Below are 14,544 nucleotides of genomic sequence, written 5' to 3'. Positions count from 1 at the left end.
ACGTGTATATACGTAATATAGTAAATAATTATAAAACTGTAAGTCAAAAAAATTTCAGTATCCAACACAAGTTGGAATTTGGAAATTCTATTTCTTGTTTTGTTTTGTCTAGAATCATATTTCAAGAAGAATTCTGCATGTCCAATAAGAAAAGGAAAGAAGAATTCTACATGTACAACATTTTATCAGGAACGTATATTGGTTTAACCCATTCAGGAAACATGATCTGAGAACTCAGAGAAACCCTGGGAAACTAATTTGGACAATAATCCAGTCCAACTTGGTTTTATCCGATGAGACCGAGTGTTAAATTCATCCATGATGTAGCATCCAGATAATTCCTACTTTCCCAGCAGTTTTGAATGAAGGCATTTTGGCGCTGACTTGTGCTCAAAAGACTTCTCATGAACAGTAACAACTCCAACACAAAACCAGGCTAGTAGGTCATAGGTTGACCAATTGAATTTAGCAAGTCCACGAATTTGATCTCTTCATTACCGGCTTCATCTGTCTGTCTTCCTCGAGCGCTATCATACCCAAATGAGACGGATCTTCCAACATCATCTTTGCTACCAAGTACCCCGCAACTGACCAGGTCTGGAATTTTCGGGCCTGCTTCCCAACGTAACGACCAAGTTTCCCATCATAGTATTCAGGCCAATTGTCTTTCAGCAACCTGCTCTCAGCAAGTTCAATGGCACGTCTAGCAATCTGGGGCCGCCCAGTCTTGATGCATGCAGCAGTGAGAAGCCATAACAGCACTGTATCAACCACAATGACAACATGTAAATGGCAGGAAAAATAAAGGAACACCCTAACAACAACATCACCACATCATTTAATTATCACGGTGAGATGTATACACAGGTATATGTAGAGTACTCAAGCTTTAGGCAAAGTAAAAATACTACAGTTTTTATCTCAATTCACTGCTAATAACTCATGACCAAACCTTTCTAGTGACAAAAATGACAACTTCTCCAAAAATTTATGGAGTAAAATAGTTATGAAACATCCTACTCTACTTGCAAGTTGCATCTGTTGCTCTGTCCTAGAAAACCCCTATATTCTCTCATCTCGTCTGCAATTATTTGCAGACATTCAGTCCATGCCAAGATAGTGTTGATGCTGTCTTGAAAAATTTCAAACGCTGAATTATAGGGAAAAAGAAATTTGCACCATGGATAGAGAAATGTGGACAAAAGAGGGTGAAATCTACAAATTACTGAAGAATAAGAGTTGGTTGAGTAAAGATTCAATATGCTTTCATGTAAACTGCAGAATTGGTCCAGCAGAATGGGCCAAAGGAGGGGTGAAGGAGGCGACATGGGAGAAGGATGAGGAGCAGGGGAGAAGTTCTCTTTTTCCAATCTTTTTCTACTGATCTATTGTGCAATTTCCATAATACCATCAGTAGTTACGGTAAAATTTTGTACAGAGGAGGCTATAGAGTGCAAGCATACCTGGCCAAGACCCTCCGTTGTGGTAGCTCCATCTTGTATTTTTCGGGTCGCAGCCTGTTACAATCCGCCATTCATGACTTTCTATAGCTGGATAACAAACCTTTAGTGGCATTTCTCCTGCCAATTCTTCCCACCGTGATTCTATGAGATCCATTATTGCCATGGATTGTTCAGGGGTTGCCAAGGATGAAAGAATCGCCATACAATTACCCAAGCAAAACCAACGGAAATCCATTCTGGCGGGACTGATATTCCCAACAAAGTAACCACCACGAGTTGGCATAAAATCAAAGACCCAGTCTGGAAGAGAATCTGGTATCACATTGAACTTGTTGACCGCTGTATGTGAGTACTCTTCAGTTTTATATCGATATATGTCATTTAACTGCTTAAAGTCTAGCCAAAAGTAACTTCTCATGTGATAGCTCAAGGCATGAAGGCGTTTTACTATGCGCTCTACAAACTCCTTCCCCTCATCATCTTGCTTAAGCAACAGCAAAGCACATCTTAAAGCCATGAAGAAAAGAGCCTGAATTTCGATGGGGTACCCATAGACACCCTGAAAACACAACCAATACAGAAGTGAGCCTAAGGAATTGAAAAGATAGGCAACACAAAACCAAAATCTAAAAAAGCAGCATATTTATCTTAAAACACAAAATTGAAAGCAGCTAGTAGTGATGACTGATGAAGATCAATGAATGCTCTAACAAGAGAGTGCCCACAGTGCTTCATATTACAAGAAAATGTAATCTAAATTAACTTTCTTTTGCTTTTGTTTTTGTTTTTTGCAATTTAATTGATGACAAGCCGAAAATTTGATGGGGAGATTAAAAGTTCTTATAAGTCTGTGCACCAAAACATCACGATGGGTTTAGTTGCATGAATTTACCTCTGCCAGGGTCATAAGAACCTAAAACAATCCTTCAGGCAGAGATAACATCGCAAGTGAGTGACTTAGCTCATAAGCCTTTACAACAAACCTGATTTACAATATAATTTCGAATGCTGCACTCAGATCATGAGGAAGAAGGCACTAACTGGGAGATTCATTTGTTTTGGCAGACAAGAAAATATCGACTCAAATTCAAATATGTTAGATCCAAGTTCCATCCTCCTAGACAATTAAACAAACGAGAAGGCTGACCAGGTTGACACGAAATTCAATATTAGAGTTACTCACAGAAGGATGATTTGAGTTTCTGAATGTTGTAGACTAAGTTACTAGCTGCAAAACTAACAACTTATGCATATGCTAATATTTTAAGGGCTTTGACTGTGGTGAACTCATGATATTAGGCATAATGGCCTGATTCATACCAGATGATAGAAAAACAGGACTCAACATAATTATGAAAATCTTACCATTCTACGATCAATCATGCAGCATCCATCAGCACAAAGAAGGGTTGGAAATGTGTCGAACCCTTCCGATAGACATAAACTTAGAATAAGCCGCATACCCTTCTGGCATTCAGGAAGTTCCGCCAATGAAGAGTCTCCAGTGGATTTTGTGTATGCTCGAAGCAATATGATCCACCAAAATCCAGAATCAACAGGAGCAACTCTTCCTATCGCACTCTCGCCAAAATCTGCTATTAAAGTCTCACTGTTCCTGACTGGATCATGGAGTACCTTGAAACTAGCTGGCATTACTCCTTCTCCAAGATGGAACCTATCAATCTTTTTCTCCCATGACTGAAGACGCAGAGTCTTCAAGATAAAATTTTTAACTATTTCAGGTTCACCATTCATCAAAAAAGCCAATCCACTAGGGACAAAGTCTCTGACAAACACCTTCACAGATGCATAAGAAGAAAAAATAAGAATAAAATTTGTGATCGCCAACTTTATGGAACAGAAACTCTGCCTGGTAAATCAGAGTTAAAGAAAAGCACAAATGGAGAACTGGATAAGTTGAAAGTTGAAACTAATAAAGTTTGTTCAACATATAAAAAAATATGTCCTGCATAAAGAATATCCAAGGCAGATCATATCCCACAGTTTGAAATATATTATTGGAACATTAAATCAGCAAGTTAATTATAAAGCTTGGAAACTTGGGTATTCCACCCCCCCTGCCCCCAGGCAGACAATGTGCCTAAGCCTGTTTGTATGCATGTATCAAAAGTCCTAAGACATGTATACATATAAACATGGTGGTCATCAAAAACTGAAAATGAGGCTCCCCAAGACGACTCAGGGACTGACAAGAAGGATAACACAATGCATTTCAAATTTGTTACTAAATGGATGTGTCACAATAACTCATGTCTTCAATGCAAAAACATCATAAATGTTCCTCACGTGTGTGTGTGTATTTGTAGGGTGATACTAACCAAAAGATTGAAAACATAAACAAATGGAGATATACAAACAATGAAGTCTTTGGTTCTCTCTATTATTGCAGAATCAACGTTCCAAGAATATGTACATTTAATACGAAGAATAAGGAGAGGAGGTCTCTACCTGATCATAGTTAAGTTTTTCTTCAGAGGTATCTGTTGCAGCAATTGTCCCAACTGGCTGACCACGGAAAAACACCAACGAACGCCTCAAAGTTTCCCAGGCTTCAGCAACCATTGGATGTGGCTCAAAGCCAGTCAGTGACCTAGGGGTGCCAATGAATGACGTTCTACTAGGCGAAAATACATATTCAGGATGGTCAAAAAATCTGGAAGAGTAATCAGCATTTCTTGATGAGTGACGCGGGGACAACGCAACAGATAGTTCACTGAGTGACCTCTCATCAAATGATCTTTTTCTCTCCATATTCAGAAAGCTTGGTCGGTCTAACAACTTTGAAAAATCAATTTCTTCAATTTCTGCCACACTACATAAGGCATCAACATGCCTTATATTTCCATTATGAGACAAGTCTGAATTGGGTATTGACATTTCCACAGATTTGAGCACTTGACAGACAGTGACCCAATGGTTAGTTTAGTGCTCAACACTCACCCTGCAATTCAACCACCAGATTTGAACCATTGATCATCTGCAAAGAGGCAGTAATCATCTATTTCCACCTCTCCCATGTGACCAATAACGGATAAGAACCCACTTACTTTACTACTCTATCCAATGAAAACAAATAGAAATATTCCAACCACCCAAGTAAGAACTGTAAATGAGATTAATTTATAGAATGATAATTGACAATTAAGAAGTGGTTTACAAACCAAGTTTGTTGCATACAGCAGGAAAATTCACAACCCTCCAGTTTCCCAATAACAATCAATAATACATATCATTATAACGAAGCTCCAAAAGAATGTAGGAAACCAAATATATTACTATGTTTCCAATCCTTCAAATTTCAGCAGTTAGGTATCTCAATAATTTACCAAACAAAATGAAAGGTGGGTTTTCGATTTCTGTAAAGCCAAATAAAAGGTAATAATCAATGGATTCAATTTGATTCTCATTTCCACTTGTTTCTTCAGCAACCAAACAGATATGAGACTAGCATGTAAGAAAATACTCAAATTTGTTCGAAGCAAGAAGAGCAATTCCCGGAAAACAAATCCCAGAACTGATGTAGAATGCTTCAAGATCCAATCAAGTTGAATCCCTTGATAATCCAAACCCATCAAAACATGCATGCATTATGGAATGGAAATTGATTAATTAATTGGTTTTCAAGAACAGAGAACTAACCTCAAAGGAGTCTCCAAAGGACAAAGCTTGAGAGAACTAACCAAGCTCACTACTGACAGTGTATTCTTATAGAATCTTTCTTGGGTACCATGAGGCGGTGGTGGGTCGCTCAGTACTCTGTGAAATGGTAGAGATGACTGGCAGATGGGTTTGGGGTTAGAATGCCTAAACATCACTGCTACATCATATACATGACCTCTTCGGCCTGGCAGATGAGGCTCTGTGATGTACGGAAGATGTTGACACTTTGGTGCATCGTGGATGATTTTTATTGACTGTGATGGGCAACTTGGTTGCGTTACATGTCGACTTAATTAGTGTTTCCAATGCATATTAATATTAGAACATAAAGTATAAATCAATTGCATATTACATGTTAAAATTTGAGATGATTTTTAATCAACTGGCTCTTATTATAGTAATATTATATCTAAAGTTCAAATTTCTCTTTTCATAATTATCAATGAAAAAAATTATTATATATAAATATGTCACGAGATGATACTGTAAGAAACATGATATATAATGTGGGGGACTTTAGTACTTAGGGCAACGTCTACAGTGGATTTGGCGCACCAATACGCCAATTTTCAAAACTGCCACAACAGGTAGCAGGTAATATTATATATATATATATATATTATATTTCAAAAACAAAAAGAAATAAAAAGAAATAGAAAAGATTATGGTGGTGCTCTCCACACCCTAACATATCTATCCATCTCAACCCTAATCCCTAATTTCATTTGAGATTTGTTTTTCTGAAACAGAAAAGTTGCTCTTTTATCACTCTCTCGATGACGACCAAAAACCCACCCATCTCAACTGCCAACTCCTCTATTTCTCGACAACGGTGACTGAGTCTTCCTCCCATGTATAGATTGCTCAACTCTCTTCTCTCTTGATAGTGACGACGGCTTGATGCAAACTGCACGCGCCATCTTCGATCTCATCTTAGCCCAAGTATGATGTGTTACTGCTGTATATTCAAATCTTGGACCTCATCTCATCACCCTCTAGTAAATATCATTTTCCTTGATTTTGTTTTTTTGTTTTTAATTCTCTTGTATTTCTTGTTGAGCCTAATATTTTCTAGATTTTATATTCTGCTATAGTTTTTTCATTGAATTAACTCTCAAGATCCACTTGGTATGAAATTTTAGATTGAAATTCCAAATTTTCGTGGGTCAGTTTCAATATCTATAAATTGTTTCTTTATTGAACTTTATACTAGTGTTTAAATTATGTAATGATGATCTTCTCATAATTTTTGAAATTTCCATTGAATTTTTCTCTAATTACCTCTTCCAAGGTCCACTTAACCAGCTTAGATATTTAGGTATTTCATGTCAAAATTTGGTGAACTTTATTTGATTAGAGGGAGTATAATGAGCGAAGGACTACCAAGAACGACTCATATTGGTCCCAACAATGCTCTTCAGGGTGCCTTGAGTGTGCAATAAGGACCTAATTTACTTCTCCAAGATTCACCATTACCTTAATATGGTAAGATAGATCATTTCTAATGTAAATTATAACATTACAAGATTATGGATTATAAAGAACCTTAAAGTTGTAATCGTAGTGCAAAAACGCGTAAATGAGAACCCAAATCTTATAATCTACGAGATTAAGGGTAAATTATTATATTACAAATTTATGGATACACGTTACAAGTTTATGGAACATGGAGGTCCAAAACATTGTAAAAGAGGTTCGTAATATTGTAAACCCTTGTGTTTACAAGAATAAGGACCACATTTACAAAGTTAAAGTCTATCCTTACCTTATCATTGTAAGAGGGATCCTTTCAATTGTAAATCAGGATATTACAACGCTAGGGATAAGGAAGAACCTCAAACTTGTAATCATGGTGCAAAAAATCATAAATGAGAACCCAAATCTTGTAATGTAAGAGATTAAGGATTTGCGTTACGAGTTTATGAAAAGCTTGCATCCAAAGCACTTTAATACGAGTCCTTAATGTTATAAACCATTGCATTTACAAGAATAAGTACCAATTTTACATCTCTAAGGTCCATCATTACCTTAAATTTGTAATAGAGATCCTTTCTATTGTAATTTATGATATTACAATTTTATGGATATACTTTATAAGTTTATGGAACATGCAAGTCCAAAACATTGTAAAAGAGGTCCTTAATATTGTAAACCCTTGTGTTTACGAGAATAAGGACCACGTTTACTTCTCCAAAGTCTACCTTTACCTTATCATTGTAAGAGGGATCCTTTCAACTGTAAATTAAGATATTACAACGCTATGGATAAGGAAGAACCTCAAACTTGTAATCATGGTGCAAAAAATCATAATTGAGAACTCAAATCTTGTAATGTACGAGATTAAGGATCTGCGTTAAAAGTTTATGGAAAGCTTACGTCCAAAGCACTGTAACACAAGTCCTTAATGTTATAAACCATTGCATTTACAAGAATAATTGCCCATTTTACATCTCCAAGGTCCACAACACTACTACAAAAAGTGAAAAAGACGACCAGAAAACAACGACGGTCTAAGTGAAAACTGTCGTGGTTTTTAAAAAGACGACGGTTCTAAAAACACCGTCGTGTAATACAACCTTAGACAACTAAAAAATGGAGATTCAAATGGCTGTTCAAAAACAACGACGTACATAATTAAACAACCGACGTCTATTTGAAACAGATTTCCGCAGTGTAAAATCAATGCCAACAAAGAACGGCAGAAGTTATGAATTGACCGACGTAGAAAGTAAAGACGACGATTTCAATAAAAACCGCCGTTTTTACTCATAAAATAACACGACGAGGTTTTCGTATAAGACGCCGTATAATTACAAACAAATCCACGGCTTTAAAATACAAAATATCGCCGTATTAAATTAATGTACAACGACGAAAAATATAAATATATGGACGTCATTCTCGTATAGTTCTACGACGTTATCTTTAAATCGTACAATAAAATTTAACGTCGTATTTATTCATTTTATACGTCGTACCTTTAATTTTAACCGTCGTTTTAATAAGAATTTTTGTTAACAATTTTTTTCTTTGATTTTCTTATCCTACGTCGGTAGATCTACTTAATGACAAGAATTGAAATAACCACGACGGTTTATATAGAAAACCGCCGACATAATCAGATTTGTCTGAGATCCCAAGGGTTACGAAATCTTACCAGATGGAACTCTGTTCCACATCATAATCTTAACAGATGACACAGATTTGCAATCAGAGAGACAATTTTTTGGAAGTTGATGATGTGTGTGCGTTTGTGTATCTACAAATATTATACCTAACGTCGTTGTAAATTTGTAATCAGAGAGACAATTTTCAACGACGGTTATATTATACCTAACGACGTTTAAAAAACAAATCAACGTCGCTAAACAAATATATTACGTCGTCTTAGTCTTACTTAAGACGACGAAAAACGACGACAGTAATAAAAAAACAGTCGTTGTTTTTATATTCTTATTTTATTTAAATCTGTCCTCCAAAAAAGAAACTTTACATATTCCAGAACATTAATTTCCTTCATTTTAAATTTCCTCCGGAAAAAAAAAATCTATTTATAACGCACTGTAATTGAAAAATAAACTGAAAGGTCACGGGAAAAAAAATTCTATTCATAATTTAAAAATTCAAATCCACGTCGGTTATATTAAACATAACGACGTTAAATGAAAATATTCCACGTCGCAAAACAAATATTGCGTCGTGTTAGTTAAAAACGACGGCATAACAAAAAACCGTCGTTGTTTCAAACTGAATTAATTTAAAATTTATTCGGGAAAGCAAAATCTATTTATAATTTCCTCGGGTTAGTAATATTGCATCGTGTTAGTTTACAAATTCAAGAACATTAATTTCCCTCATTTTAAATTTCCTCGGGAAAGAAAAATCTATTTATCACGCTTTGTAATTGAAAACTAAAACTGAAAGAATTCGGGAAAAAAAACTCTATTTATAATTTAAAAATAAAATCCACGTCGGTTGTAGTACACTTAACGACGTTTAACAAAATAATATACGTCGGTAATTATAAATCTACCGCCATCTTACCTTAATATAGACGACGAGAAAAGACGACGGTAGAACAGAAAACCGCCGTTGTTTCAGTTTCTTTAACAGTTTGGTCCTTTATCTTTCTGCAGGACTTGTATAGTTCAAAGCATTGACAATGTCTTCATCATATCTCCCAGCAACTACTGATTCGATTGCTCATGCTTTAGAGGCCATCTGAAGCCATTTCTATTCTTTATCGCATTCTTGAAACCCATCTTCTTCTTCTGAAGCTCTACGGATAAAGGAAGAGGCTATCACAAATCTGACGGATCTTCTTAGCCAAGAAAATCAAGCAGATTTCCCTGAGAAGCGAACTTTCCTTCGACAGCGAGTGGAGGCCAGGCTTGCATCTCTTTTGATGGAAAGCAAGGAGTATTCAGAAGCACTAAGTGTCCTATCAGGCTTGATCAAGGAAGTGAGAAGGCTAGTTGACAAGCTTCTTCTTGTGGACATATATTTGATGCGAGTAAGCTCAATTTCTCTTTGAGAAAGACATCCAAATTATTGTCTTTGAGACGTGAGAGACTGAGAGAGGAAGAACTTGGAACCCTAAATGTAAACCGAAAATGAATGAAAGCGACAAATTTATAGAATAAATTTTTAAAACCAACGGCGGTCCTTACAAAAAAACCGCCGTTTAAATTGTAAAATCAACGTCGGTATTATCGACGTATATTACAGAAATCCACGTCGGTACATTAATAAAAACGACGTGTTAAATAATCTACCATGACGCGAGTTATTACTTATGTACTTTAATTTTTGAGTTTACTACGACGGTACCTACAACACTACTGTCGTATTTATTTACCACGTCCGAAGTTAAATGTACCGTCGTATTTTGTAATTTATACGTCGTGGTTATATGTAACCGCCGTATTATTTTTTTGAAATGGTTTTATATGTAAGCAACTTTTCGTCTACCTGACATACACATGCGCTGTTTCCAAACCCGATTAAAAATTTCAATCTCCCAGAGAAAACTTTTAGACTTTTTTCCTTGTCAGAGCACTGTCAGAGTATCTCATCGTCTTCCTCTCGTCTTCTTCGTCGTCTCTGAACTTAAACATAATCTTCCTCTTGCTTTCATTGCACGCAAAAGGTAAGCTTTCATTTTCACTATTTTGGTTGCTGTTTTGCATGCTCATACGTTTTTTGTTTGAAAAATCTTTTTACCTTTTTTCTGGCCAAAATCATTTTACTTCTTTCCAAGTTCGATAAAATATACAGACAAAGAGGGAAAGTTTCCAACTTTGAAGACAACTACCTCAACTAAATAAGACGACGGTAGCTTCTTATTTACGTGGTTAAATATGTAGACCACGACGGTTCGTCAGTCGTTCTAGCGTCGTCTGAAAATTGACAAAGTTGTTTTTAAAATTATAGTCTTTTTTTTATTTGCTTGTTTAATTGCAGGTTTGATTTCTCTGAACAATGGTTTTTGTTTTTCCCTAATTTGATAAAATATAAAGAAAAAGAAAGTAGGGTTGGTATCTAATATAGACGACAGTATCTTATTGTTTTACGTCGTGTGAATGTTAATACCACGACGTCATATTAAAATACCGTCGTCTATATAAGATTCCAAAACTTTCTTTCTTGGCCTTGTATTTTATCAAATTAGAAAACAAAAACCATGGTTCAGAAAAATCAAATCTGCAATCAAACATTCACAGAGAAAGAAAGAAGGGTTTTGGATCCTTATATAGACGACGGTATATTACTACTGACGTCGTGTGAACATCAATACCACGACGTTATATAAATATTTCGTCGTTTATAGTTAATTATCACGTCGTTTATAGTTAATTATTTCGTCGTTGTTTAATTACCTTGGTTTTAAACATTTATTACGTCTGAGATTATTTCATTGCGTTGTTTAAAATCATATCATACGTCGTATTTTATTAATAACCGTCGTTTGTGTTCTTAATCTTTTCCTGAAATATTTTCACTTGCAGTTTTGTCTGTAAAAATGGTTTCTCACCAAGACCAAAGTAAGGATTCTGGCTCCAAGAAAAATGGAGGTAAGGAGCTTGGAATGGTACCTCCTCAAGTGAAGCCTTCGAAGAAGATGAAGTTTGCTTCATCATCTGCTGAGACAGAACCAACCAGCACGACAACAATCTCTGATGATTCAAAGTCTGGTCGAGGTATGAGCACAATGCCTCGTGTTGTGAAGAGAAAACTTCAGAAACTGAGGCCAATTGTTGAGTACAATAAAAGGGGGAAAGGAATTGGCCAAGCACATAGTGAGATGCAGTCCTACATTGGTGTGTTGGCACGCTCCAGAGTTCCACTTGTGGACATGAAATGGGCTGAAATCCCCAAGGATATAAAGGAGCAGATTTGGGAAGCAGTTGACATTGCTTTTGTGGTAGGTCAAGGGGGCAAGAGCTCTGTGTTAGCTTCTGCTGCCAAGAAATGGAAGGATTTCAAGTCTACACTAACGAGGCATCATATCCTTCCATACACCAATGACAGGGAGAGATTAAGCCAACCCCATGAAACATATAAATTCATAGAGAAAGCACAATGGGATGCCTTTGTAGCTTCAAGGTTATCCAAAGATTTTGAGTCTGTGCATTCTCAACGTGCACAGATTAGGGAGAAACTTGAGTACAATCATCGATTGTCTTGAAAAGGATATGCTGGTTTGGAGGATCAATTGGAGGAAACCATGCCTGGGGTAGAAATTGATCGATCTACCTTATGGAAGAGAGCTAGACAGGACAAACATGGTAACATCCCGGATCCAAAGGTGGCAGAGAAAGCAAAATTAATTGTAAGCCTACTCACTTTGTTTTAAATTTTTATTAAACTGTGAATAATTCTTATTACGTCTTATGTTATTTTTTGCGTCGTGTGAATGATATTACCACGTCGAAATTTTTTAAAAAACGTCGTTAAAGGTCTAAATCAGGAATCACTACTCTGTTTTCTGTAATTATAGCATAAGATGTCGGTGGTTCATTTTCGCGTCGTTTGTATTGAATTACTACGTCGAAATGTTTTAAACAAGGTCGTTAAAGGTGTGAATATTGAATCATCCCTCTGTTATCTGTAAATAAAGCATAAGACGTCGGTGGTTTATTCATTTCGTTGTTTTAAAAACTAACCACGTCGGTATAACTCCGTCGTGATAAATTATAATAACGTCGATTTATATGTTATTGCGTCGTGTGAAATTATATAATACGTCGTTTGTATATAAATAACCGTCGTGTGTTTTTGTTCTTACTTTTTTATATATCTTTGTTTTAGGATGAATTGCAAAAACAAGTCTCGGAAGGCAAAGTCACTGTTTATGGCAGCAATGATGTGCTGACCATGGCTTTGGGCCCCGAGCATCCAGGCAGAGTGAGAGGAGTAGGTGCTGGGATCTCACCAAGGCAATATTTCAATTTACCCAAACCACAAAGAGTGAGCTTTGACGACCGTTTGAAGGACAGTTTAAGAGTTCTCCTTCAAGAAAAGACTAAAAAGATGGAAGCTAAGGCAAGGGAAGAGGCTTTAAGGATGGAGGCTAGAACGAAACAATTGGTAGAGGCTGAGAGGGAGCATTTCCTGAGTCAGCTTTCCCAATTAATTCCCAATTTTGATCCACGCATGCTTAAACCCAGAATTAGCCAAAGTCCCAAAAATCCAATGTCTGACAAAGCAAGCTGCTCTGGAGGTGATGTGAGATCCCAGCATTTTGAGGATGATACTGCCAAAAATGGGAAACATCAGGAAGAAAAGGTAACATATCTGAACTTTGAATTCCCTGTTTTTTAAAAAACCATTAGACGTCATTATTATTAATAAAACCGTCGTTTGAAATACATACCACGACGATTTTAAAAATAAACCGTCGTTTGTATTTCAATACCACGTCGTATTTAGTTTACTTGTTTTACACGCCATTAAACGTCGTTATTTTTAAAACTTTGTGGTTTTTAGACGACGGAGTTAGTCATTCCCGACGTAATAGATGAAGAGAAGAAAGAAGAAAAACAAGATGAAAAGGAGAAAGAAGATGACGACCAGGTATGTTCACATAACTTTGCCTTATTTATTTATTTTTTAAAATTCCAGACGTCGATATTTTTCTTTAAACCGTCGTTTGTTTACAACTTAGACGGCGGAATTTTTTTCTAAGACGTAATAAATTATTCACCACGACGGTTTCTTCACCGTCGTTTAAATTCTTTTCAGACGACGTTTTATTCCTTAAACCGTCGTTTTTATTGAATTACCACGTCATTTTTTTTATTTCTTTAAACAAGTTATTAAAGTTGTTGATTATTCAAATATGGAGGCGCCATCTTCTTTAAAATCCCTTTGTCGTTATGTGGAAACGATACTCGTGCCTCAGGATAAGACCCTGCACTTTACAATTGATAAGGAGGTGTTTGGTCTAGAGCGCGATACCTTCCTCCTGCCTGAAGATATTACACAATTTGCAGGCATGGAAGAAATAGGAGCCACTGTCATTGCTGTATATAGGAGGTTTGTCATTCTAAAATAATACGTCGTTGGTTTATTTATTGCGTCGTCTTAACCAACTAACCACGTCGTTAGTATGTACCGTCGTGATAAATATATTATAACGTCGTTGTCTATTTCAGTACGTCGTGTGAAATTTTATAATACGTCGTTTTGTTATACATAACCGTCGTGTGTTTTTTTGTATATATGAGGTTTGTCATTCTAAAATAATACGTCGTTGGTTTATTTATTGCATCGTCTTAACTAACTAACCACGTCGTTAGTATGTACCGTCGTGATAAATATATTATAACGTCGTTGTCTATTTCAGTACGTCGTGTGAAATTTTATAATACGTCGTTTTGTTATACATAACCGTCGTGTGTTTTTTTGTGCTGACTTGTTTATATTATTTTATATATTTAGGTACTTACACGATGTTTTGAAACGAGCAAATATGTGCAGCATGGTTGGCTTTATCGACCCTGCTACAGTTAGTGCCAGCTCTGGCACAATAGCTGACAGATCACGCCTACTAGCAGCTCGACTTCAGAGGACTGACGGTGAACAGATTTTCCTGATGCCTTACAATCCAGGGTTAGTCTCCTTAACAGGATTTTGTTTTTATGATTTTCAATAAATGACAGCGTATAAACTAACTACGTCGGTGTTTTATTTTATTGAGTCGTTTGAAACTACTAACCACGTCGGTAGTTATTTATCGTCGTGATAAATGTATAATGTCGTCGATTGCTACTTTATTTCGTCGTATGAAATATTATAATACGTCGTTTTTGTAAATAACCGTCGTTTTTATATTAATTTTGTGCAGCCGTCATTGGATCTTGCTGATTGTAAGAGCAAAGAGAGAAACCGTCTATTT

The 14,544-nt window shown here is 36.2% G+C and overlaps 1 protein-coding gene across 2 annotated transcripts; it reads right to left on the bottom strand.

Moving 5' to 3' along the window:
- On the bottom strand, window positions 53-5,384 carry LOC18780678 (probable alkaline/neutral invertase B). Of its 2 annotated transcripts, none has more exons than XM_007211490.2 (5): window positions 5,124-5,297; window positions 3,933-4,425; window positions 2,829-3,260; window positions 1,464-2,022; window positions 53-761 (listed from the first exon to the last, which is right to left on the bottom strand). In XM_007211490.2, the coding sequence occupies exons 2-5, from the start codon at window positions 4,359-4,361 to the stop codon at window positions 466-468; spliced, it is 1,716 nt and encodes a 571-aa protein (XP_007211552.2). In that variant the 5' UTR covers window positions 4,362-4,425; window positions 5,124-5,297; the 3' UTR covers window positions 53-465. The 2 variants fall into 2 exon arrangements, with proteins under 2 accessions (XP_007211552.2, XP_020413507.1); XM_020557918.1 differs by having other exon boundaries at window positions 78-761; window positions 3,933-4,461; window positions 5,124-5,384.

This window comes from Prunus persica, chromosome G2 (assembly GCF_000346465.2).
Source record: "Prunus persica cultivar Lovell chromosome G2, Prunus_persica_NCBIv2, whole genome shotgun sequence".
In the NCBI taxonomy this organism is placed as follows: Eukaryota; Viridiplantae; Streptophyta; class Magnoliopsida; order Rosales; family Rosaceae; genus Prunus; species Prunus persica.
This window is presented reverse-complemented; position numbering and strand designations above follow the sequence as displayed.